Source organism: Triturus cristatus, chromosome 1_2 (genome assembly GCF_964204655.1).
Source record: "Triturus cristatus chromosome 1_2, aTriCri1.1, whole genome shotgun sequence".
Classification (NCBI taxonomy): Eukaryota; Metazoa; Chordata; class Amphibia; order Caudata; family Salamandridae; genus Triturus; species Triturus cristatus.
Window position 1 is genome coordinate 281,931,253 of NC_140580.1, and position 27,741 is coordinate 281,958,993.

General features: G+C 44.8%; 1 protein-coding gene across 6 annotated transcripts in view; it reads right to left on the reverse strand.

The window, feature by feature from the left end:
* The window catches only part of MARCHF8 (membrane associated ring-CH-type finger 8), a 697,693-nt gene that overhangs the window by 452,118 nt on the left and 217,834 nt on the right, over positions 1-27,741 (reverse strand). For all 6 annotated transcript variants that reach the window (XM_085603748.1, XM_085603747.1, XM_085603729.1 and 3 more), the window contains one exon: positions 14,681-14,853. In XM_085603748.1, coding sequence (XP_085459874.1) covers positions 14,681-14,773 — 93 coding nt within the window. In that variant the 5' untranslated portion in view covers positions 14,774-14,853. The remainder of the gene's footprint in view (positions 1-14,680; positions 14,854-27,741) is intronic.

Genomic DNA, 27,741 nt, shown 5'->3' on the forward strand with positions numbered 1-27,741 from the left:
CCGCCTGGCGCGGTTCTGAAAGGAAATTGAAGAAGAACTCACCGAAATCCTGGGGTGGGAGGTCCCCCACAACCCAAAGCACACACTCCTGGGCATAACTGATGGGCTGGATGGGTCTAGGAATGAGAAGGTGTTTCTAACCACAGCTATGGTGGTCGCCAAGAGAGACATCGCGGTCTCCTGGAAGCGCCCTGAGCCCCAGAGTGTCGGGCGGTGGCAGACTGGGGTGGACTGGTGCGTCACACAAGATAAAGTTATGTATGAAGCTCGTGGGTGTCCCAAGAAATTTCGCAGAGTCTGGGGGAAGTGGCTGGGGGGGGGGGGGTTCTAATCTTAAAAAGGGGATTGTTTATTTTAAGAAATTGCGTTTTAACACTGGATGTAAGGTGGGTTGTGCATACTCCTACATGTAATCCTGGATCTTCAAGAGGTTGTGCTGAATGGCTGGCGTATTTCTTTTGTAAATCAATAAAAATTTGTTTATCAAAAAAAGAGATCTCTACAGGGGAACCTTTACCTTCTTATCTGCATGATCCATATGATGGACAGAGTAGCCTGTGAGAAGAAGAAAGTCTTTGATGTTCGAAGATGTGAGGGTGAACCATGTTTCTGTGATGAAGAGAGCATCAAGCTACGGTTGTGTGCTTTTTAAGAAGATTATGAATAAAGAAAATGTATACAAGACATGCTGCATGTATCTAAAATCTTGTTGAACTAGACTGTTTGCCACTTTGAGTGGAGTGCTGGACCAATGTGTTTTATTTAAGCTTGCGATAGATGCTGAAGTCTGCAATGTCCGGTGCTTGGATAACTGCAAAGCGAGACTCATAATACAGTTAACAATTTTTGCAAAGTTTCTACTTTATATTTATCTTTAACATTTTTATTATTGGGTTGCATTTACATCACATTCTTTTCTCAAAGGCTCAGTATTGTGCGATCCTCATTCCTGCTGTTTCTGCTTTACTGGTATTTTAATTTTCTGGCAGTTATGCAAAACATTAAAGCTCCTCCATTATTTCTTTCCACTCCTGGTACATTTCCCATTAAGTGGAAGAAATGGAGAAGGGTTTTTGAGAGATATGCAAAGGTTTGTTGCGCAACGTTAAGTGCTGAGCGTAAAACAGCACTGCTCATGCACTGTCTTGGGTGAGAAGGTCAAGACGTTTTTGATCACCTTCCTATGCAACCTCAAGCAGATATTGAGGGTTTGGATGAATATGAAGTGTGTGTCCTTAAGCTTGACAAACATTACCTTCCACAGGTGAGCACCATTTTGGAGTGTTACCATTTCGCTAGAAGGCTCCACGGTGAAGGGGAATCTATTGAGACTTATGTCACTGACCTTCACAGGCTTGCATCATCTTGTAATGTTGGTGCATTGCTGGATGAGCGCATACATGATTAATTTATAGTTTTGGTTGCATGATTGAAAAGGTATGTGATGAGTTGTGGTTGAAAGATGACCCTTCGTTAGATGAAGTCTTGGCCATTGCCAAGAAGGTGGAACACTCCATGGAATGCGTTGGAGTTATTAAAAAAGCAAATGAGAAAGATGTTGCTAATGTTCATCTTATTAAAGAAAAGAGTAAAGAGAGTGTAAAGAAGAAAGAAAATGACAGCCCCAGGGCTGCTGCTAATGTGAGGAGGTGCTACAGATGCGACAAAGTTGGGCACCTAGCGAATGACAGAAGTTGTCCAGCAATAAAGGCAGTTTGCACAAAATGTAGAAAGAAGGGACACTTTGCAGTTGCTTGCAAAGCTAAAGTTCCTAAACCTTCAGTTAAAGAGGTGTCTGTGCAGATTGATTCGGTGCAAGAAGAGGCTGATTTTGTGTGTGGTCAAATTTATTTACAAGTCCATGGGGATTCCTCGGTTAAAAGCTCACACGTAGATACCATCAGTGTTCATGGTGAGGCCACTGATGTTCTTTTTGCTTCTGGGGCAAAAATAAGGAATATGCTACTTACCAGTATGCATCTGTTCTTGGCATGTAGAGCTGCAGATCCACACACTAGCATAGTAGATCGCCATCTGGTGTTGGGCTTGGATGCTTGCACGTTGTTGTTGTCTTGGAAGAAGTCTTTGTGGTCACGAGATAGGTTGATGCCCATGCGCACTATCCTCCCTTGGACGATAGTGCGCATGGGCATCAACTCCATCGTTTGATTGTTTTTCGCCATGATCACACACTAGCATAGACTATATAGCAGTATCTCCCCTAGCGGTGGTCACCTGTATCGGTTGCAGCAGTTTGAAATAAAGTTTTAAGGACAGCTTGGCCCACAGAAGCTTGTTGCTTAGCTTGCATGTCAACACAATAGTGTTTAGTGAAGGTGTGCGTTGTAGACCATGTGGCTGCCTTACAAATGTCTTCTAAGGGAATGTTCCCTAAGAATGCCATGGAAGCCCCTATTTTGCGTGTGGAATGCGCTCTAGGGGAAACTGTTAGTGTGCGTTTACCTTTCTGGTAGCATATTTGGATACATTTAACTATCCACCTAGCAATCCCAGATTTGGAGATGGGGTTGCCCTTATGTGGTGGAGAGAAAGCTACAAACAATTGTTTTGTTTTGCGGAATGATTTGGTTCTGTCAATGTAGTAAAGAAGGGCTCTTTTAACATCTAAGGTATGAAGAGCTCTTTCCGCTACAGAGTCTGGGTTTGGAAAGAACACTGGTAACTCTACTGATTGGTTAAGATGAAAAGGAGATATGACTATTGAAAGGAATTTGGGATTTGTCCTAAGGACCACTTTGTTACGGTGTAATTGTAAGAATGGTTCTTGTATGGTTAAAGCCTGGATTTCACTTACCCTTCTGAGGGATGTGATTGCGATAAGGAAAGCTACTTTCCATGTGAGGAACTGTAGTTCGCATTTATGCAGAGGTTCAAATGGGGGTCCCATGAGCCTAGTAAGAACAATGTTTAGATTCCATACTGGAGAGGGTGGTAATGTGGGAGGAATAATTCTTGAAAGTCCGTCCATGAAGGCTTTGATCGCAGGGACTCTAAAGAGTGACAAGTGCTGTCGATTTTGTAAGCTGCTAATGCTGCTAGGTGTAGAAGTATGGAGGAGTATGCTAAATTACATCTTTGCAAGTGTAGTAAGTAGCAAATTATATGTTTTGGATGGATGCATCCAGTGGGTGTATATTATTGTTAGTGCAGTAAATGGCAAATCTTTTCCATTTTGCAGCATAGTAAGCTCTAGTAGTATGTCTTCTGGCTTCTTTTATAATGTTCATGCAGTCTGATGTCAGGTTAAGGTAACCGAACTCTAGGACTTCAGGAGCCCGATCGCCAGATTCAGTTGACCTGGATCTGGGTGTCTTATGTCTCCATGGTTCTGGGTTATTAAGGACGGGGAGAGATGTAGTTTTTGGTGTGGAACTAGAGAGAGTTCCAGTAGTGTTGGGAACCATGGCTGGCGTGCCCATGTGGGAGCTACTAGGATCCGTTTGAGAGACTGCTGCCTGAGCTTGCGTACTACTAGTGGAATGAGTGGGAGAGGTGGAAAAGCGTACGCAAATCTGCCTGACCAGTTCGTCCATATCGCATTGCTCTTTGACTCCGGGTGGGGAAACCTGGCGGCGAAGGTTGGGTATTTTGCGTTTTCGTGTGTGGCGAACAGATCTATGTCTGGTTGCCCCCATTTTTGGAAAAACGGCAGTAGAACTTGGGGATGTAGTTCCCATTCGTGGATCTGCTGTTTCTGTCGACTTAACAGATCGGCAATCTGATTGTGAACCCCTGGAAATTGTTCTGCAAGTAGATATATGTTCTGAGGAATGGTTCATCTCCAAATGTTCTGTGCGAGCTGGGACAGCTGCAGAGAATGTGTGCCTCCTTGTTTTTGTATGTAATACATGGCTGTCATGTTGTCTGTCCGGATGAGGACAGCCTTGTTCTGTACATGTAGTTGGAAGGATTTTAGTGCTGGGAATACTGCTAGCAGTTATAGGTAATTGATAAAGTTACGGACTGGTCTCACTCACCACCTGGTGTCATGCTTCGTGTGTGCATCTGAGCTTCGTGTGGGCTGTGACCAGTCCTCGCCCTCTAAAACCTTCGTTTGATAGAGGGCGGGCATACACTTGACGACAAGGATGCACTTCTAAATGACTAAGTGGGGGCCCGTGAATTTGTGAGTGGGGTTAAAAATCATTATAGTAATCAGGAGTGTTTTTTAATGTGACTGAAAACTATATGATATTAAAATGCATGTGACGGTGATTGGGGTAATTAGTGTCCCCTAACCGTCTAGTAAATGGTCGACATGTTTCTGCCAAAACGGCCCAGTTGGGTCCATAGCATTCATCAGGACCTAATAATAAAAAAAATAAAAAAAAGGGGGCTCCGTTCTTACAAATCGTTGGTAAGATGTTACCACTGTGTGGGTGTGGCGTAGGCCACACTTCACTTTCTAAATTGCTTCCAATGGTGAAGCCTAAAGCAGAAAAAACATATGAGAAATGATGATTAATAGAACTCGTCGGGTCAACCGTACCTGTAAAACAAAAGAAGAAGAACAATGCATGCATTGGTTTCTAAGAGTGAACAAAGTGTGCGTGACTTAGTGGCACTCTATTTGTGTACACGTTCGTGAAACTTCGAGGGTGGTGGCAGGCAGCGCTGCCACCAATCTTACCCTAATTTAATGGACAAATTGTCCCATGGGGGAAGGGGCAGAGGGAATCCACAGTTATGTCACCTCTGCAAAAGAAAACATAGAAAACCATAGCCTTCATAAAGCATATTGGTTGAGAAACAACTCCCAAAACACATAATGAGCAGTAAACTATCCAAAACTGAGTGGGTGAAGGAGGAGAGAAAAGAAAACACAAACTGGTCTCTCAGTTCATTCAGACTCTTACTGTCACACGTGATGGATTGTTCCCGATTCCTATGTGTCCGCTCCCGGTCCTCCCGAATGTAGGAATGGCAGGGAGCGGGCGTCGTCTTTTAAAGTGCATTGCGGACGCTTAATCAGTGTAATAAGCGAAAAAACGCTTGCAGGTGCGCGTTTCCCGGTGTCCCAGAGCTACACAGCCTGGATGTAAAATGTCGGAGGTAGGCGTGTGTATGCCAAGACTGTATGGAACAGGGAGCCTAATTCGTGGAAAAACGGGTAGGCGTCCCATGCGGTAATGTGAATGGTAGAGTAGCTGGAGGGGCGGGGACCCGATCGATGTAAGGGGCGTGTCTTCCGGTATGGGATAGCCAATATGAGCGTAATTGTGCCAGGAGATGGGAATACAAGGTGCCTCATTGGTTGAGGGGCTGGTGGTGTTCCAACGCGGTACGTCGTTGGTTACAGTGCTGCAGGGGGCGGTGGCCCATGGAATGTAGACAAGGGGCTGTCATTGCGTACTGGAGCGTATGTTTCCTATACGTTGACACGGTAACGCTACAGCAGTACGGGGACAGCGGTGCGTACGAGTAAAGGTGTAAAAATAAATAAAAGAAGATCTTTTATCACAACAGCCGCATCATTCCTCTGTGAGGTTTTTTATTTTCCAACTAAGGTTCGTTCGTAAAAAAAACAAAGATTAGAGAGGGGTGGTCGTTTGTGTGGCAAACGTAGCTGATGTAGCGCACACTTCACTTTCTAAATAGGTTTCGGTGTTACAGGGGGCGGTGGCCCATGTGATAGAAACAAAGGGCAGTCAATGCACGCAGGAGCGTCTGTAACCTATATATTGACGTGGAAACACTGCAAAATTAGGGGCAGAGAGGGGTAGGGGTATCAGAGACAAGTTCTTTTATATCACATCAGTCATATCATTCCCCTGAGAGGTTAGTAGATACTTCCAACTGTGGTTCATTCTTGAAAAAAAGGCCCGTGGAAGATGTAGCTAGCGTTGCGCAAAATCACGTGTATATTTGGTATGATACCGTGTGAAAATAAAACGATGTATTACATACAATCATGCAGACCGGGGCTTATATTGCTCATAAATGCGGCTAATATTGCCCATAAATGCAGCTCGTGTTGTGGTTATGGCAATGTGTCCATGTACTGGTTTGAAGGAGGGAGGTGAAAAGTTACAAGATGAAAGCACCCACCTAATGATGTGGATGTATGCAAAGTACTGCTTTATTGGTTATATTGGTAGGGTATGCTCTAAAAGAAGTTCTGAAAGAAGTTCACTGGGAGACCATGTAAGATGGATGACTATGATGTCGGAGTATGTTGATGGGCCTCCAGTTAAACAGTATGTTGAAGGCGTGTCAGCTGTAACAAGAGTTCAGAAGTGTGTTTCCACTATCTCAGTGTGTACCGACCATGCTTTGCATGTGAATGTGGGCGGTAAGTAGATCATGGTCTGAGAATAGTTAGTGCCATATTCATGACCCTTTTTCATCGTATTAGCTGTAGCCACGGAATATCATCATTAAGGCCCTTCTCATGGGAACGTAGGCGATAAACCCATCGTTGCTCTCTAACATGCAGAGCTCTAGTGAGGTCAGATCTGCTTTTTTTCATGATCTCAAGTATAGTCCAGCTTAGATCCGTTTCTGTGTGATTATTTTCAGAAAAATGTCGAGTCAGTTTAGTGTTAGTTTTTTTACACCTGATCGTGCTACGGTGTTCATTGATGTGGGTTCTTATCTTTCTGGTCGTCATTCCCACATATTGGAGGATGCAGGGGCATGTTCGCAGATACACAACATTTTCTGTATTGCAATTACTAAATGTTCGAAGCTGCCAAGGTTTTCCTGTGCCTGTGTCCACTTCTTTGTTGTGTGTGAGACCAGTCCGTAACTTTTTGTGAGATGCCCACACTCACGACGTTCTTGTAACTCGTTTGGGTTATCACACTAGGAGCAGCTCTTTTGTGGTAAACATTTAATATTGGAGGCTGCTAGCTCCTAGAACCCCACGCCTCTTGTTCCCTCCTCCACACATTTAGTGGAGTCCTTTTGTGATTATAGGTAATTGATCTACAGCACTTTCTGTTGAGTCGTCCATTTGCCCTGAGTGGTGTGTCCGAGTAGATGGGCTCCTCATCCTGTGAGTGATGCATCTGTTGTCAGCACTATCTGTGGAAGAGGCTCTAGGAACGGCCGCCCTTTGGACAAGTTTGTTATGTTCCACCACTGTAGAGAGCGATGTGTGGGGCTGTCCACCAACACCAGATCTGTGAGTTGTCCGTGAGCCTGGTTCCACTGACGTGCTAGACATTCCTGTAAGGGACGCATTTGAAGTCTTGCATAAGGCACGATGAAGATGCAAGATGCCATCATGCCTATGAGCTGCATGAACACTCTGGCTGGAAGAGAGTGTTGGTTTCGAAATTTTGTGATAAGAGCTCGTATACTGGCTATCCTGGCTGGACTGGGATATGCTAGGGCTGTGGAGGTGTTTATGGTAGCTCCTAGATATTGGTGTATATGAGAGGGTTGGAGATGAGACTTGGGATAGTTGATAGTGAACCCCAAGTTGTGTAATAGTTGGATGGTTTGGTGAGTGTGTAGAACACATTGGTGTAATGACTTGGCTTTTATTAGCCAGTCGTCTAGATACGGGAAGACATGAATTTGTTGTCTTCTGATATGTGCTGCTACTACTGCAAGGCATTTTGTGAATACTCTGGCCACGGTTGTTACCCCGAATGGAAGGACAGTGAACTGGTAGTGCTGTCCGTCCAATACAATCCTTAGGTACTTCCTGTGAGCAGGATGTTTGGGAATGTGGAAGTAGGCGTCCTTGAGATCTAGTGTGGCAAGGAAATCGCCTTGTTGCAGCAGTGGGAGCACTTGTTGAAGAGTGATCATATGGAAATTATCAGAGTGTATATACAGATTTAGGGGTCTGAGGTCGAGTATTGGTCTCAGAGTCCCGTCCTTTTTGGGGATTAGGAAGTAGAGTGAGTATACCCCTGTCCCTTGATGCTCTAAGGGAACTGGCTCTATTGCGTGCTTTTGAAGCAGTGAGAGAACCTCGTTTGAGGAGCGTAAGGTGGTCTGGGGACTCCGGACGCTGTTTGGGTGGTATGTGTGGGGGGGTATCTGTAAGTTCCAGGCAGTAACCATACTGGATAATTTGTCTTACCTACTTGTCTGTTGTGATGGAGTTCCGGACAGGTAGGAACTGTGTTAGTCTGCCCCCGACTGGAGTGGAATGGTCTGGGGGAGCGAAGGAAAGTCACTGTTTTGTGGCAGGGGAGGTACAAGTGTTGTTATTACCTCAACCTCGTCCCTTGTTGTTGTTCCCTCTGTATCCGCCTCTAAAATATTCTCTACTGGGGGATGTTTGTGTAGTGGCTTTGAATGTAGATGAGGTGTCTGCGCCCATATTTTTGGAGGCTCCTCTGTAGAAGGAGCGCCGAAAGGAGCCACATGTTTGTGGAGACTGTAATGCTCCCATGGACTTAGCAGTCTCGGTGTCCTTTTTCATTTTTTCAAGGGCAGTGTCTACAGCCGGCCCAAATAGCTGTTCTTAGTTGAATGGCTGACTGAGTATGGTAGTTTGTACTTCTGGCTTAAAGCCTGAAATGCGTAGCCAGGCATGTCGTCTAAGGAGCACACTGGTGTTAATTGATCTAGAGGCAGTGTCTGCCGCGTCAAGTGCACATTTAATTGACGCATTTGAAATAAGCCTGCCCTCTTGGATAAGGTCATTTGCCTGGGATTTATACTGGTCAGGCAGATGTTGTAAGAGATTTTCTAACTGGTCGTAGTGTGCCCTGTCATATCGTGCCAGTAGTGCTTGGGTGTTGGCAATACGCCAGTGATTAGCGGCTTGTGCTGCTACTCTTTTGCCAGAAGCTTCTAGCAGTTTGGATTCTTTGTCCGGGGGTGGTGCACCTCCGGAGGTCTGGGAGTAGGCGTGTTTCCTAGCATTGGAAATGACCAGAGAATCCAAAGGCAACTGTCCTTTGATGTAAGTAGGATCTTCAGGGGCAGGCCTATATTTCTTTTCTATTCTAGGGTTAAGAACCCTGGCATGGACGGGATCTTTAAATACTTCGGGGGCATGCTTAATGACTCCTTTGATCATAGGTAGTATTTGCACTGACTTTTGAGATTGTTCAAAAGTATCTAAGAGGAAATCTTCTTCTGGTGCGTCGGAGTGCATTGTAATGCAATGATAAAGTGCAGCTCTATTTAATAATTGGCCAAACCCCAGGTGATCATCTGGGGGAGATGGTTTTGAGGGATATGGCTGTGGGTCTGGTAGGTCTGTAGGGATAGGGAATGCCCAATCATCAAGTGGTGAGGTATCTGGATCCGTGAACGGGTCATTAGGATCCCCCCCTAGGTCATCATCATCATCATCCGGAGGTGGTGTATGTGGTGGAGAAGTTACAGGTAATGGTGGTGTAGGCAGAGGAGGTGCGTTAGAAGGCAGTATAGGAGAAGAAGGGGGCATAGGCGATGTTGCAGAGTCCTTTTTGTGTACAGGAACTGGAGCAGATGGTGTGTCCAGTTTTCGTTTCTTACATGGCACAGCCGTGACATGTCCAGTTTTTGGGTTGATATAAATCTTTTTCTGCCTTGGATCGATGGGATCCGGCTGAAAAAGTTCTTGTTCCTTGGTAACAGTTGTCGGTGCCGATTATTTCGGTTCCAAGCGAGGTAGTAGTTGATCCTTATAGGTTTTGGCTTTCGGAGGTGTATCAGAGTCCTTAGCCGTTTGTTTCGGTGCCGACTATGTTAGTTTCGGAGCCGAAGCTGGATCTTTAGGCTTGAGAACCTTCGACGCCGGCTTATCTATGGGCCTTGGCGTTTTCGGGGCCGATTTGGAGGTGGAAGGCGTCGGAGCTGATTTCGGCGCCGAGTGTTCTTTTGGCTTCAGTGCCGAAGGTGCTGGTGGGACAATGACATGCGGTTTGCTCGGTCCCGAGCTACCGGAAGGCTTGTGTTGTTCCTTCGGAGCCGAGCCCGGAGGGGGCGCTTCTGAAGAATGTTTTCGGTCTCGACTGGGGGCCAACAGGCGAAGTCTTGACCACTGCCTTTGGTTTTGGAGGGGTTGGGGCAGGGGCAGTAGTACTCACACGTTGCCCAGGAGTGATGAGGTCGTCTGAGTCCTCTGCCTCAGAGATGATTTCGAGATCCTCAGAATCTTCTTCTGGGACATCGGGGCCTTCATCAAAGATGTCCTCTGGTTCCAGAGCTGGTCTCTGTGCCATGATGTGTCTTCTAGCCCTTCGATCTCGAATGGTCTTTTTGGATCGAAAGGATGCACAGGCTGGACCGCTGGACTCGTCGCGTTCAGGTGATAGGCACAGGTTGCAGACCTTGTGATGGTCACTGTGTGGAAATTTTGCTCCACACTGGGGGCATTTTTTGAAAGGCGTCCTTTCCATGAGCCGTAGGCCTTACGGCATGGATAGGCCCAGCAGCCCGCGTCGACGTCCGGAATCGAGCCGATGAAATCGATGTCGAAGATGAAGGTGATTCAATGGTTTTTCTGTAATTTTTACGCTTCGAGAAGCTTGGGATTGAGATTTCCAACCGGAGCGGAAAAGTTGCATCCGAACCCAATGGCGGAAAAAAACAATCTAACGATGGAGTTGATGCCCATGCGCACTATCGTCCAAGGGAGGAGTCACCTATCTCGTGACCACAAAGACTTCTTCCAATACAAACAACAACGTGCAAGCATCCGAGCCCAACACCAGACAGCGATCTACTATGCTAGTGTGTGATCTGCAGCTCATATGCCTCGAACCTATTGTTTCCAACAGTTTTTATTAAAAATCTCTCCATGGTAAGGTTAAACTGAACCAACCTGACATCAAACCTTTTGCCTATGGTGGACAGCCTATCAAATTGCATGGCTTCTTTGAGGGTGTCATTGAGTGTAAACAAAGGTTAACTTCCAGGAAAATGTATGTCTCTCAAAAGGGTGACAGTGTTATAAGTTTGTCACATCAAGGTGACTTAAGAGTCATCTTGGATCCTAGTGATCCGGTTCCCATTTGTTTAAAGGACAAAGACACGGTATGTCTTGGTGGTGTGTTGGATGATCCAGATTTGGTGGTGCAGATGAGAAAAGAGTTTCCACAGGTTTTCAGGGAGGTATTGGGATGTTTGATGGACTACGAACACGAAATACGGTTGGTTGCTCATGCTCAACCTGTACACTGCAAGGTGAGAAATATGCCCATTGCTGTTCGTGATGAGATGGGTGTCGAGATTGAAAAACTTAAGAATGGTGGCATTGTAGAGGAGTTTGAGGGCACAGAATGGCTTGCGGCTGTAGTTGCCACTAGGAAGGCCAATGGTAGTTTACGCCTGTGTGTAGACTTAAGACATCTCAACAAGTGTTTAATTGTGGAGAGATATCCCTTGCCCAACATAACAGAACTGGTTCTGTTGCTTGGGGTGCTACAGTTTTTAGTACCATTGATCTTACCTCAGCGTATCACCAGATCAAATTGAAAGAGTCGTCAAGGGATTTGACAGCTTTTGTGACCCCCTTTGGCACCTTCAGATTTGTCAGACTTCCCTTTAGTCTGGTTTCAGCTGCTTCTATTTTTCAAAGAAAGGGTGATGGAGAGAGTTTTAAAAGGCATTCGTGGGGTCTGTGTTTACCAGGATGACATCTTGGTCTTTGGTAAGGGTGAGGCTGACCATGAGTGGTGTTTGAGAGAGGTTTTGGGTAGGCTTACTAAAGCTAATCCCACCATTAAAGCGGGGAAAATGCAAGTTTGGCACGAGGATGGTTGATTACCAGTGTCACACATCTGGTGAATGGGTATTTCCCAAAGGTGAGTTGATTGATACTATTTCTAGAATGGTTTCACCGACATCATGTGAGAAATTGATGACATTTCTAGGCATGGTGTCAATATGAGGTGACGATTGAGGAAAGGTGTTGCTTTTACGTGGGATGGAGCGTATGAGGAGGAATTTATTAATCTCAAAAAGTTTCTGAGTGCTGCGCCCAAATGCAAGAGTTTTGACCCCAAAAAGCAATCCTTTGTCACCACTGATGTCAGCCTCAAAGGGCTTGGTGCTGTTTTACAACAAAAAGGTGAGAATGGTGTTAATACCATCATGTTTATCTCCCATGGTTTGACAGATGCTGAAACACGGTACTCTGAGATTGAGAGGGAGGCCTTCGCTGTTCATTGGGCTGTCGGGAAGCTGAAGAAGTTCTTGTGGGGTTCAAGGTTTGTTGTACGATCTGATCATAAACACTTCGTTGAGGTTTTAACAAAGAAGGGTTTGTATCAGGTTTGCAGTAGGATTACCAAGTGGGTAATTGCCCTTCAAGAGTACAAATTTCATCTGGAGTACATTCCGGGTGTGAGGAATACCATTGCAGACACGCTCTCCAGGTTGGTCTCCGTTGAGGATGCTTCATCTGATGATAATGACTGTTCTGACGCAGAGGCTAACTTTGTGTGCCTGGTTGATTGCAAAACCATTTCGGAAAATATGTGCAAAGATGCACTTTCCTCTGATTGTGTTCTCAAGGAAGTGATGCGTCTTTTGGAGTGTGGTTGGAATGCCAAGAAAGTCGGTACCTCTGGATGTGAGTCATTTTGGAAGGTCAAGGATGAACTGGGTGTCAATAAGGGCCTACTGTTTAGGGGGACAAAACTGATTCCGCATGAGAAGTTGAGGGTGGAACTAATTGAACTTGCACGTGTCTCACCTTGGGATGTCTAAATGTAAGGAGAGGCTTTGGTGTTCATACTGGTGGCCTGGTATGGATAAGTTGGTTGAAAGACTTATCAGAGAATGTTCATTGTGTGCACTCAGTGACAAGACAAAGCAAACTCGTGTTTACCGGAGGGTCCCTGGTGTGAGATTGCTTTAGAGATCCTGGGACCAATTCATGGTGAAGGCATGCAAAGGTTTGTCATTGTTGTCACCGACATGTTCTCCAGGTGGCCAGAAGTTTGCATTTCCAATTCCATTGAGAGTAAAGATGTGATCAGATTCTTAGATGTTCTTTTTGGCCTTGAAGGGTTTCCTCGCACTATCCTCACTGACAATGGAGTGCAGTTGATCTCTAAAGAGATGAGTGAGTTTCTGTCTGATAGATCTATTAATCACAAAACGTGCTCACTCTACCATCCAGAGACTAATTGGATGGTGAAAAGGCTGAACAGAGCTCTCAAGGAAACCATTGTGTTTGCCAAGTCCAATTCTCGTAACTGGAAAGAGGAATTGTTTAAGCAGGTTGGAATGTATAGGTTCATTCCTCATTGCACCACGGGCAAAACTCCTTTTCAGCTCTTTAGGGGGAGGTTACCAAACACATTTGTAGAACTCCCATGGATCAATGAAATTGAGGGAAAGGTCGGGAAAAGAGGTGATGATGGGGGTTGGCGTATGAGAGAAGTAGGAAAAATTGTGCAGAGGAATACGTTTTTTGATAATAAACATTCTGTGAAGAAACTCAATGTGCAAGTTAGGGATTTGGTTGCTGTCAAGCGTCCAAGTTTGGGTGGTGATATGAAATATTCAAAACCCATTTTCGTTGTTAAACCATTTAATAATTCTGTACGCACACAAGATCATCGCATTTGGAATATGAACAGAATAGTTGTTCTTAAGGGTGCTGGTGGTAATATTTTGAACTCATCTGAGTCAGAGGGTGGTGTGGTCACACGGAAGTCTGGTTGTGTTGTTAAAAGACCTGGGCATTTACTAGATTCTGTGTGATCTATCTGTCTGGTTGCTTATTCTCACAGTTTTTTCTTCTCTTAATTTTATTTTATTTACTTACATTTTTTCCCCTTGTTTTGTTTTGTTGTATATCAAAGGAGGGAGGTGTGTGGTATTTCACTTATGTGGGTTCATTAGTAATCACAGCTGTGCTCTGTTTCGGCACAAGCTGTGGTGCCACTATGATGTCATGCGCTGTATGTTACCATGGGGATGGAATGTCATTTCCTGAATGTACTGGTCAGTTGGATGCTGCCTTGCTGATGGATGGCTGGGATCTTCTGTTAATAAAGGATCTTCAATCTACAACTGCCTTTCTGTTACTTTCTGCTTCAATAACATTTGGCAAGGTGATTTCCTGAATTGTCACAGAGTGTTAATGAGCATGAGACAGAATGTGTGTTCTGTGATTTGAATGTCTGTGATAGCTAGTGGGATGTGTACTTGGTTGTGTCTATGTGTTGTGAGAATTGTATGTGAGTGTTTGTGTAATCTGGGTGTGAGTCTGGGGATTTGCAGTATAGGGTGCTTGGTGAAGCACATTATTATATCCTACCCTGTTGGTTTCAGTGAAGCAGGGGTTCTGTCTCAAAGCTCTGTCTGGCCATACCAGGACCAATAAGGCAATGTCCTTGTATTTGTCCCCCATTGGGTATGTCTCTTCCTTTTGACAGCTCTACCTTTGTGATGTCCTGTTGAATTGTCAACCTTCTACCTATTGTTTTGCACTTCATTTGATACATCACAATTATACAAGCCTTTACTTAATTCCACATATTCTCATTTCCCAGTGCATTATGGCCATGGTAGTAGTTCATATGTAATACATGTAATCATTGTTTGCATTTACTGCAACTCCTAATACAGATTTTTGTGTCTGTGGCTGAAAGGAGTGTAGCGGTGCCGGTTTACCTTCTAGACTACATCTATGACTCCATTTTTTACTTTATACATATTATATAAAGAATATAGGCACGAAAAACATACTCTACATTTAGAATTAGGGCGGGGATATAACTACTAACTGAGAAATATTTGTGTTTACCTGTTCTTCTTTCTCCTTGTCTTTTGTCTTGATTTTACAAAAACTGCCATCTCGAGCAGGAATAACCGAGATTTGATGCAGTGGCATGTTCATCACAACCTCCTTATTAATGATCTCATTCAATTTAAAGATGTATTGAAATTCCCATTTTGGACCACCGCTCTGGCTTGAATCTGCAAAAAAAAATACTTCATTTATGACCTGTCAGGAAGCACACCAATTGCTACATATATTTCACCACTTATTTTAGGAGAATAAAGTTATATTTCAAAGTGGAGTATGGCAATAGTATTTGCCTCACTGAAGTCCTGTATGATTACATGTTAAACATCTGTAAAGCTGCAATCAATAAAATAATGAAGTGTAAGAGAATAAACTTACGGCCTGAGAACACTGTTAAGGACTTACGTTTCCAACTAATTATGCTTTATCTTAAGGCTCTTGGAGCTGTAACACAAAGGTGTGCGTTCTGGTGGCACCCCAGACCAGGTTAATATTACAGAACGGGCAGTGTGCTGGATAGGAAGTGGCATAAAGAGTGCTCCCAATGCTAGCTGCTTTGGAGGAGGCACTACACTTCCCAGCGAACCCCCAAGACATACCCCTCTAGGTGGGTAAAGTCACACACTGTACATGTCTGTAGGCGAGGGAACCTTTCCACGTCTTTAAAGTCAATCTGGTCCCTTCATTGAACAATATTCAAACTGCCAATTTGACTTTTCCTCCAGCACTCTCCAGTGCAGGCATGAGTTCATACTTGCAATTAGGGTAGCACATTTTTATGTTTTGGTATACTGTTCCGACATGTGTCCGGAACACCCAATAAAGGTACATCCAGTGCAGACCAGGCCCACGCGTTGTGCTTCGGTAATACTGTGAGAATTTATTTGGGTTACACTGATGAGTGGTGGCCCTGTGCAGACTACCACCCACTTAGTCAGTAACCCTACTGACTGAAAGGCTCAATATTAATGAGCCTCGCAATTTGCGACTGCATTGGGAATTGCAAAACAGTGTAAACACACTGTTGTACATTTCATTTTGCGCCTCGCAATTTGTGGCTCATAATGTGTCGTAAATTGTGAGGCGCTAAATGAAAGGGTCGTACATCTGGCCCTTAGTCTCTTATGCCCAGAAGATGCGTCTCACCGCCGAGAAACACATGTTGGCTATATGGGCTTTGGTGATCCGTTCTTTATAAACAGAACATTTTCATCCAAAAATTGTAGGACACCGAAAAACCTTATGTCCCGGTGAGAATTGAATGCATATGAAGGAAGACATTGGTTTAGATACTTTTCTTCATGAATATTTTGAATCAATTGTGTTTTTGTTCAGAACATATGTGCAATATCAAATAGATTACTGAAGATAGAAAAAGTAACATTTTGAAAAATATAATCGAAATAGTATCATTGTCAAAGTAACTTTATTCGGTTTCAAAGACCATAAAAGTTGGACAAACATACATTACACTTTAAAAAATGTCATAACATATCTGAGCAACAGCATACCCAAGATCAGTAAAAACAGGTGACACAAAGCATTCAGGCAGTTAAAAGAGGAATATAAACCTTAGTGCCAAATACTTGGTATGGCAGACTACGTCGCTAATCGTAAAGTTTTATGAATATATAAAAATTGTTATTTAAAAAGTTGCACCGTTCCTGATCTTCTTAAGTGACTCATAGCGTTTTCTAATGGCCATTGCAACTTTAATATAATTTGTCTCTGTGGTGCAAATAAGAGTAGCCAGAGAGCGCAAGAATTTAAAACCTTCAATATAGGTACAAGGTCAGATTTCCCTCAAAAGTGGGGCTAGAAAAAGGGGGAAAAACAACATAAAGTGCAGGGTGCTCTGAGCTGCCAAGTAATCACACGGGCAAGGTGTGAGTTTATCAACCCATTCTAACTGTTTTGGGAATGCTGCTAAAAAGTGCAAAGTGCGTAAACAAGTCTGGTTAAAAGAAATCGAGTCTGGGCATTGGTGGTAAAAGTTAGATATAATTGTTGTGCAAGGAACAGACATGAGAAATCTGACACTTCAGCTTGAGAGCGGTGCTCGGTTACCGCAAAATAATGCGTCTCTTTTATAAAGACTTTCGCATTTGTGTGGATACTAGCAGGGTTGTCATAGTAGTCCCCCAAACCTATCTCATGGAGTTTATATCTCACGAATCGGAGCCAGGGGATCGACAAAGTACTATCTAGGTTAATACAGTCCTTAATGACGTCCCTTGTGAACATGAATCCCTCAGACAGCCACATTTTTGCCCATAAGAGCAGAGGGGCAATATCTATTCGATCCTCTAAAAATTCCAGCCCAGCTCACGACGGCAGAAAAGTGTGGGGGCACTGTTTGGGGTCATCAATAGCCTTTTTATGAATTTGTTTTCGAAGACCTGTAGATGGCGGCTTCTGTGGTAACCCCAAACGCCTGTCCCGTAGGATGCAACAGATAGGCATTTGACTTTGTATAGGGTAACCAGCTCTGTCACTGGCTTGTGACCTAGCTTACAGGCAAAGCGGAATAACCCCTCCACAACCCGGCTAGTATGTTGCATCCTAGCAGTGACAATTCATAGTGTTATTAAAAATGTTCCCCAAGTGTGTAAAATTGGTCAACTTGTCAATAGTCTTACCCCTTACAACAAACAAGCTTGGGACCACACATCATAATATATGATTTGATCAAATCGACTTTTAAGTTGAGCCCAGACATAAAATCTGAAAAGACATTGAGTGACTTTTGGAGGCTGTTTGCTGTCAGAGCCATTAGCACAGTATCGTCCGCATGCGATAGTAGCGGGACCGGATTGCCACCAATTTGGGGAAAGTAGATTTCCTTATCTATTCCATCTCTATTAAAAATGCCTCTAGGCCGTTATTAAAAATGCCTCTAGATTCATTGAATTTTTTACTTCATTGAATAAGATATACGTTTGATGCGTAATTAGGTTGGCTCCATACAAACGAATAAAGTTTTCTATAATCCTGCCATCTCTAAAATTTGTGTTGAAAAGTCTCATCTATTAAATAATTTGCAACGTTTTCTGATTTTTAGAAAAATGCAGTTTCTCAGGTGATATATTACGAACGCTAAAATTACAAACGTGCATTGAAACAAAGCAGTTCTGGGATGACTGAAGGATGCTGAAATAAATCTTGTCATAAACTTACTTCAGAGGCAGGCCTACATTGATATTCTAAAATCACATAGTGATTCTACAGGTCTGAACACTGCAGGACACAGTTCAACCAAGTAATATTGGCTTATTTCCAATATTTACGCCTGCATTTATCAAGCCAGAGGATCATCCCACGCCAGTAACCATCATCATCTTGGTAGAACGCTAACGTGATAATAATCAGTTCAAATTACTTCTTCAATTGTAATTGGTTCATTCTAAAAAAGAATGTGATGAAAACTCAATCATTAGTGCGCTGGGTTGCCTAATATCACCTTACAATGTCTAAATCGTAATCTTAAGATATCTTGCAATGGGATCTCGGTCTGCAATAACACCCAGTTTTTTTAATCAAAATGTTATTTATTCAACATGACTGATAAACAACACAATACATTTGGAGAGAGCATATAACACCAATAGGACATCGTTCATTCAAATGCATCTAACAAAGGTTCATTTTCTCTGCAAGCGAGGTCCCTATGTCTCCCTCTCATGCTTTGAGTCATGGTCGTTTTAGTACAATAAACATGAATAAAAAACAAAAAAGAGAAAAAACAACCCCCCATTGTTGTGAACAACCTCCCCCTGCCTCCCCTTCACAGGTGGTGGTTGATCACCTAACGACTCGCCAGTGGGTAGTCGGGATAGCGTTGAATAACAGGGCCATGCTCCATTTTAGTTTTGCATGTCCTAGAGAAGCTAAGTGTGTATCTGGATATGTTCGATCAGGGATTTTGACATCACTTAAAGCTGGAAGAGATGCAATGCTCTTCCAGAAGGAGAGCATACGGCCGAGGGGAGACCGCTAGAGAGAAAGGAAACCAGCGGGCTCCACTTGTATATAAAATGTTTATAATCATCTCTGAAGATGTCTGCTAGTCTCTCCATTGTAAGTATTCTCCAGAGTTGTGAGTGGCATAGTGACAGAGCTGGAGCCTCCCTCTTTTTCCAGGCTGCCGCTATCGTAGTTTTGGCAGCCCCCAAACAGGCCCACATTATGACTTTATCTGCTTTCGTCTGGTGCTCTGGTTCTGGATCCCTTATGCCCAGAAGAACTTCCGCAATAGAGAGCGGTATGGGGTATCCCAACATGTCTTTGATATGAGTGAGAATCTCCTCCCAGAAGGGGCAAATAGTAGGGCAATCCCACCATATGTGACAAAAGTCCCCGAGAAGGCCACAGCCGAGCCAGCAGGAATCAGAAGAGTTGGGTAAAATCTTTTTGAGTTTAGTGGGGTAAAGGTACCAGACAAAAAAAGTTTTGTAACGGGCCTCCCTTAGGGTCACTGAGTGGTTATTCTTGGTTATATCGGACCACAAATGCTTCTATTCCCTTTCTGAGATGTCTCTCCCAATTATTTGTTCCCAGAAAGACATATAACAAGCCCATGGGACGTGTAGTGCAGAGAGTAGCAGAGCATAGAGAAAGGAAGTTGCCCCCTTCATACTGCCTGCCTTCTGTACCCAGCGTTCTATCAAGGTGCGCTCTCTTGTGGCAGCCTCCCTCACCCGCGGCTGGGATATCAAATGTTTGAGTTGGAGGCAGTGGAAGTGCTCACTGCTTGGGACCTGGAATTCTCTTTGGCAGCTTTCGAAAGTAAGCACCTTGAAGTTGTGGCACATGTCTGAAACCATCAGACATCCCCCCTCCCGCTATGTACTGAATGGGCCTTCTGGCAGAGCTGGGGGGAAATCGGGGTTGAAGTGAATGGGGGTATAAGGCGATGGAAAGGAAGTCAACCTCCCTTCCCTCGTGACTTCATCCCAAACCTTGAGCATGGTGCGTGTTGGAGTGCTAATGTATGCAATGGCGGATCTCTCTTTTTTCGATCTCCATGGTATTTCCCAAATCGATCTCCCAATTATCGCCCTGTCCATGTGTAACCAGTGGTTATCAGATTCTCTCATGGACCACTCCACCATCACCCTCAATTGGGTCGCCTTGTAGTACATTGAGAAATCTGGTAGCGCCACCCCTCCCTCCGTCTTTGGGCATTGTAACACATGGAACGGAAATCGAGCTCTTCCCCCCCTGCCATATGAATTTGGTGAAAAGAGAGCGAAGCTTGGGTAGGAGATCACGGTCTAGATCAACCGGGAGTGCCTGGAACAGATAGAGCAATTTTGGAAGCAAAGTCATTTTAACTGCATTTATCCGACCTAACCTAGAGATGTATAATGGCTTCCAGTGTTTGAGGTCTTGTTGCATTTGGGTCAGCATTGGGGGATAGTTGGCATTATAAAGATTCTCTACCCTTGGAGTGAGTTGAACACCTAGGTATTGAATGGAGCTTTTGGCCCATTGAAAGGGGGACTGGTCCCGTAGCTGTTGTACTTCTCTTTCAGGAATGGTAAGATTTAGTATGAAGGATTTTGAGGTATTGACTTTAAAGCCTGCTACTGTTTCAAATGTATCTAGTTCTATCTGCAGCGCTTGTAGTGAGGGGCCCGGGTCTTTCAGCGTCATTAAAATATCATCCACAAAGAGCGAGGCCTTGTGTTCCGTACCCCCAAATGGTATACCTCTGATCTCTGGATTAGCTCTAAACTGGACTGCAAGGGGTTCAATGCTGAGGGCAAATAAGAGAGGAGATAAAGGGCACCCCTGCCTCGCACCTCTGCTCAGAGTGAATGTGACCCGTTCTCTTGATTGTGGGTGTAGGTAGTTAGCCCGGACCATGTTGATGAACCTGCGGCCGAATCTGAATTTTTGCATGCTCAGGAAGAAGAAAGACCAATCAACCCTGTCAAAGGCCTTCGCCTCCACCAAAAGTGCTGAAATTTGAATTTAGAGACTTTTTAGATCAAATGGATAGTCCTACGAATGTCATCGTGTGTCTGTCTACCCTTTATGAAGCCCGATTGATCAAGGTGTATTAGTGAGGGCATTAAGATGTCTAGTCTCGCGGCTAATAGAAGAGTTTGGCATTGAGGTTTAACAGCGCAATGGGCCGGTAGGAGGCACAGTTATGTAGGTTTTTCCCTGGCTTGGGAAATCACAGTGATCGCTGCCTCTTCCATAGAATTTGAGACTGCTGAGTCTTCCGCTATTGCAATAAATAGCAAGGTGAGGTATGGTGTAAGCTCCGACACGAACATTTTGTAGAATTGAGCCATCAGCCCATCAGGTCCCGGGGATTTGTGTAGTTTGAGTTTTGTGATTGCTTTCCCCACTTCTTCCTCAGTGACGGGCCCATTTAGCCGATCAATCTCCGCTGGTGGTACCTGCGGGAGTGCCAGGGAATCTAAATATTGCTTCTGCAAAACAACATCTGGTTGCGTACCTGTATAGAGGTCTCTGCAAAACCCTCTAAAAATGTGTGCCTTGGCGTTGTCTTTATGGGCCAGAGGGCCGTCCTTATCCCGTATGCCCCCTATGTATTCACGCTCTCTTTTTTCGCTTAACTGTCTTGCTAGATGAGTTCCTACCTTACCTCCCTGCGCACAGGATAGTTGCCAAGGCCTTAACAGTGTGTATTCCGCCCTATTTGTGTAGATTGCTTTGACTTTCCCCTTCAATGCAGTGAGTTGTCACTGTAATACCCATGTTGGTGTTTTTTATGGTCCCTTTCTACTGTCTTCAGTTCCTCCTCTAGCGCTAATCGTTCCTCAGCTCTCCGTTTGTTTAGAATGGAGTTCAGTTCAATGCATTTGCCTCTGAGGACTGACTTGAATGCATCCCAGTTACTCTGGGATGAAGTAGTCTGGAGTTGATTTAACTCAAAGAATTCTGAGATGGATCTCCTCAACTCGTCTCTAAGAAGTCTGTCCCTGGTCACTGAGTTTGGGAAGTACCATCTGCGATTACTTGCTCCTTTGTGTCCCCAAGACAATCTAATAGTTACTAAACTGTGATCTGAAATCGTGATTGGGAGTATCTTTGCTGCATCTAAGGAGCCTAGAAGGGATTGGCTCATAAAGATGTGGTCTAGCCTAGAGTATGTCGAGTGTACATTTGAAAAGAAGGTGTAATCTTTGGTTGTCGGATAAAGCAAACGCCAAGCATCCCGGAGACCCAGAGCCTGTATTTTCTGCTTGGTTCCCTCAGAGAAGATGCTTGTAGCCGCCCTCTGATGGTGTGTGCTATCCATCTCAGCCTGCCATATCAAGTTAAAGTCACCCATAAGTATCATCGGGCCCTCTGCAAACTCACCTATCTCGTCTAGGAGGGAGGTCAAGAACCCTGTTTTCCCTGTATTGGGGACAAATACAGATATAAACGTGCAAGTTTTGCCTCTCAGTTTCCCTTTACCATAATAATTCTGCCATCCCGATCTGTCTTAATAGCCTCAGTATGGAATTTTGCCAAACTGTGAAACAACAGGGCGACTCCCTTCTGTTTCCAATTAGCAGAAGATCTATAGATTAAGGGATAGTTTTTGTGGCGGAGTCGTAGCTCTTCGTTTTTTTAAAGGTGCGTTTCTTGCAGCGCGACCATTTCGAACTGATGGTCAGTACGGTATTTCCAGATTTTTTGTCTTTTAAGAGGCGAATTGAGGCCTTTCACATTCCATGAGGCTACTGAGACCATATTATAGATGTCCGTACGCCGTCCCTCCCATGTCCTCTCCTGCTGACCTTTGATCTCCCTTCACGCCCGCCCCCTAGAATTCCCAGTATTTACCCCTTCCAATAGTGATGAACGCTCCTGCACTTCCCCACTGTAGAGCTTGCCCATCTGTCCCTCGGTCCCCCCACTTGGTACCCCTCCAATTTAACAGAAAAAAACTTAGTTACCCACAAAACCCTACGCTGGACAGCCAACGGGCTTCCAGCCAACGGGCTTCCAGCCAACTCATTTATGAAGAAAAATGGTATGATGACGGGAGACTCGCGCCGCGTCCAGAGCCTCGCCCGCCGGATGCTTCCTATAGAGAATTCCAGTTAGAAAGAGATCTTTGGTATTTCAGTCCAGTGCAATCAGTCATTCATTACGAAGATTACGAAGTTTTTTCACCAGCATTCTGCCTGCTTCTATCTTGCGATTATTCATTGCTCTATCCAATAGGGCATAATGCGAACTCTCTTCTGAACGTTATTTGGACTGTTCTATGCCATCATGTCACGCTGGGCTTGCCTTTTGTGATGGTGCACCAATGCTGTCTCGGCCTTGTTGTTGCTTCCGAGCCTTTCAGAGGGCCTTGACTGCTTTCATCTTCAGAAATAGGGAGGCTCAAAATGCGAAGACCTTCTTCCAGGCCTGAGACATGTTGTGGTTTGTTGTTGAGCTCAAAGGCGAGACCAAATGGGAATGTCCATCTATAGCGTATGTTGTCCTCTCTGAGTTTGGTTGTGATCGGCCTGAGTTGCTGCCTCCATGTCAACATGGAGGGCGCCAGGTCCTGAAACAGCAGACATTTGTACCCCTGGAAAGCAGTTTCTTCCTTTTTTCTTGCGGCTTGCAGAATCGCTTCTTTCGTTTTAAACAAGTGTAGCTTGACCAGGACATCCCTTGTGCGTCGTCGGTCTCCCATCTGTTGGTTTCCTACTCGATGAACTCTATCAATCTTAATCTTCAGCTGACGTGGACTCAGGATCTCTGCAAAGAGCCCTTCCACAAAGGCCTCCAAGTCTGGTCATTCTGCGCCCTCCTCCAGGTCCATTATGCGGATGTTCTCCCTCCATGACCTGTTTTCTAAGTCTTCCGCTTTCAGTAGGGCCTGTTAAAGCTGAATCTGAAGCTCTTGTTGCTTTTCCTGTAGTCTGCTGGTGTGAATGTCCAGGTCTTGTGAGTGTTCTTCCATCTCAAGGACCCGGGAGCCCATAGCGTACACCTTGTGTTGAATGGCAGACATGCGTTCAGAGGTCTGTCTTCAATTGTTCCATTGAGGACTGCAGATTTTGCTTGATTTCCGCGCATAGTTCAGATTTAAAGTCTCTGAGGTAGGCCATCAGGTCCTCTCTAGTGAGCATCATTGTACTTGATTGTCCCCCTTCGTCTTGCACCTGCCTCTTCTCTGTTGCAGCGAAGTATGGGGAGACCTTATCTGTCGCTTTTTTCAGTGGCATATGGGCAGCTCAGAGAGCCCTCTTGGCTGGGGCAGGGTACTCCCCCTCCGGTATGCAGCTTCTTTGCGGAGATGAAGCATGTATCACTGTCCATCTAATGTGGAGACGCCCAAGCAATATAACATTGCATTAATTGTAGTCCAGGGCGGCCATCTTAAAGTCAGGCATGGGATGTGGCTCTGCGCATCACTTCTCCGTAGCCGTGTTTTTGCTGCTGAAAGTAGGGAGTAAGAGTGTCTCCACTAGCCCCTTAATCATGCTCTGTTCCACCATCCCGGTGACCAATGCCCCAGTCCTTCCAGGCAGTCTCTCTGCAGGCGTCATTTTGGAGTCAGGCATTCATTTTCAGCCCCATCAAAGGCCCAGGCCTCTTTAGCCCCAGAGTGAGTTAATCTGCTGGGGGGGGCACCCTCCCGGGCCGCCCCGCACCTTAATCCACTGTTCTCACGGGCCCCTCTTACCTCCATCTCTTCAAAGCGCCGAGCATGCGCTTCCCTCGCCTGCACTTACAATTACTACAGTTTTTTTAAAGGGGGCCTCGAAACGGGTCTTTATGGGGCTCTGTCTTATGCCTGGCACAGGCGGTCCGTGTTTTTGCGGACTACAGTGACAGCAGGCACATCGATGTGGCTGCTCACACTGCTCACTTCTCACTAGTGGAGAAGTTACTGCATGACGTCATGCCAGGTGAGAGTTGTAGGGGAAGGGAAATCCTTGAAAGAGAGTCATTTTCTCTCTGGATTTCCCTTCTCTTTTTGAAACTCAGAAGCAGCAACATCGTCGTGGTGGCACCAGGGCTTTAAGTGGAAGCTTTTTTCAATATTATATACAAGCCATACTTGCTGCTTATTTATCTTATGCAACTAACTAACAACCAATGACAATGTCAATAGTCCTGACTTGTTGTAGGTATGATGTTACTTGTTGTGTCATATATCTGGATGCAAAGACAGAAGCAGCTGTCTGCTGAGCGTGGGTTTGTAGAGTCCGCTATTTATTTATTTAGCACAAAGGTGCTAGAGCGCTTTGCAAGATAATTATTTTGCTACATAAATATTACAGATGCTTTAAAATCAATAAATACTATCAAAAGTAGTTACAAAGGTCGAGAATTACAAACTGGAGATCTGAGAAGTGATTTCCAATAATTCTCAGCTTTTGCTCCTGTGCAACCTACGCACTCCCTGCCAAGCAACAAGGCCATATTCACACCTCCCTCGATTCCCTCTCAGTAACAGACAGGCTGCACCATTGGTTCCAGGAACTTTCTATGGCCCCATATCTGCATATGGAAATGAACAGCCACCAGTCGATCCTGTTTCTGCTCTATCCCCGGGCACTGCTGCAGAAACAATGGCCGGGCAGCGCAGACTAGAAGTGGGGGGGGGGGGGCAACGAGAGCAGGCACGCAAGCAGGTGGAAGCTCTGAGGTAAGTGTCAGCCAAGACTTGAGCATGGCTGATGCGGTCACCAGGATTCCCACGTTCTGCAGGAGTCCACTTAATAAATAATGAGTGTACATACATCAGCACACTAGGTCCTTGAACCTTATCATGTACATACATTGGGTTGCTGCCTGGAACATCACTGGTTGCCAGTATCACCTTTACTTAGAGAAAAGCAATGGCCAATTTCTTCATGTTTTGCTTTGATTCTGGACTGCTACTTTAGAGGGAAGCCGACAAATTGACAGCGAGAGCTGAGCTAAATGTCTGGGTTGATTCCAAGAGCCAGAGCATGAGCTGAACCATCCAAATATTTACACTGTGCAACCAATGTCATTTAAAAATATGACAAACTCCCTTCAGAATGCTAATAGAGTATATTCCTTCTACATATGGAACCGTTTCACTTTAGTACATTAGATTATCACTGTGTGGATGGTTGTTACTAGATGTGACAGTTTCTTAACACGAAATTAGAAACATTCATGAACTGCCCACCACCTTCTGCCATGACTATAATGCTATTAGTGGCATAAGGTGTATGTTGTTATTATAGATGGATCAATGTCATAGTCTATTTAGTCAAACACAAGAAAAGCTTTTGTACAGTTACATCCTGAACTGAATTATTTCAAGGTGCTCTCAGGTGTGATGATCAAGGTAAAAGAGGTCCAGCAAAGTAAATAAATGGCTCTGGATCACATAGCATGGTAAAGTTTGGAGGCTGGTAGTGAACCCAGGTCTCCTTCTTTCCCCCAGTTAATACCAGGGGATAGTGATTTGTGTCTAATTCTTTGAGGAGCTAAATGAATAAATATATGCCGTATCCTACCATGTTAAATGAAGCTGGCACAAGGTAGGGCATGGCATGTCAAGGTGGCCGACAACATACATTAGACTAGGGCTGCCAGTAACCTTACCAGTATCCTTCAGAATCCTGCGCACCCAGTGGCTGAAACTGGCTGCCCTGAACCCTACCATCTGAAGGGTGCCAGGGGAGAAGTGGCTGAAACTGGCTGCTCTTGACCCTACCATCTGAAGGGTGCTTGGGGAGTGTGTGTTGGAAACTGGCTGCACTGAACCCTACCATCTGAAGGGAACCTGGGAAGCGTGGCTGAAACTACCTGCGCTGAACCCTACCATCTGAAGGGAGCTTGGGAAGCTAGCAGATGCAGTTTGTGAGTGAAGCAGTTTATTATATGGTGTGGTTGTGTGACCTCACCATGTAATATACTCAGAACCCCGTTTTGGGTCCAGTCAGGCTAATTTGCAAAACTTTAGCTCAACCCTGGGTGCCTGTAGTTCTGAAAAGTCAGACTTTGTCAAAAGAACAAGTGTACAGCATTTAAAAAGTACTAAAACAGTTCAAAAAGACGGAAACACAGCAGAAAGAAAATCTGACACCAATTTATAAAAATAGCTCTTATTTTTATGAATTGTTAGACACCAAAACAAACACAATGTACCAGAGGGTTCCGGAGATATAAATTATTAAGCAAATAATATATCACCGCTTTTCATTCAAATTGCAAACAAGCATTGACAACTATTGCAATTAGCGGTTATCTGGAAAACCTTTGTAAAGGTGTGTACGACTATTCCGGCCCACTCTGTGTGACCAACTCTGGCTGGGAGAGTGTCTTAGGGACCATTGAGGCTTAGCAAGACAGCTACCTTAAAGCCAATTCAGTCTCCAATCCAGTTCCAAGGTTCTATGGGTGAAGCACAAGTTACTACTTGTGTAAAGATATATCTGTAAGAGACATTAGTTAGTGATAGATTCCTTACCTTAGAATATCCCCAGGCGTCAAACTGGATCCGGAAAGTTTTGCTTGCAGTACCCCTGCACGTCAGTAGGTGGCATCATGCGACTCCGCGTCCGTCGCTGGCGTTGTAAGCGCCGAAATGACGTCACGGAGACTACTTAGGCACCACCCATGCGCGCTGGCGTCAGTTCTGTACACGACTTTCCGCCCAAGGAACGCAGAGCCATGCAAGAAACTGACCACTGGTGCCATGAAACTAGGGACCTGAAAGGGGGTTGACCTTAACCCTAGAATCAATTTGCAGAACGGGGAGGATGGGTTGGGCGGTAAGGAATCTATCACTAACTAATGTCTCTTACAGATATATCGTTACACAAGTAGTAACTTGTGCATCTGAAAGAGACACGTTAGTGATAGATTCCTTACCTTAGAATAGATACCCCAGCAATACCAACCCCGGTGGTGGGTCTGCGAAAAGGTTACACCAGAAAGTCACGGAGAACAGAACGGCCAAAGAAGCCGTCTCTCCGGACCCGACTGTCAAGGCAGTAATGCTTGGTAAACGTGTGCAGCGAGGCCCACGTAGCTGCCTGACAAATGTCCTGCAAGGGGACGCCATGTCCAAAGGCAGTAGTGGCTGCAGTTGCCCT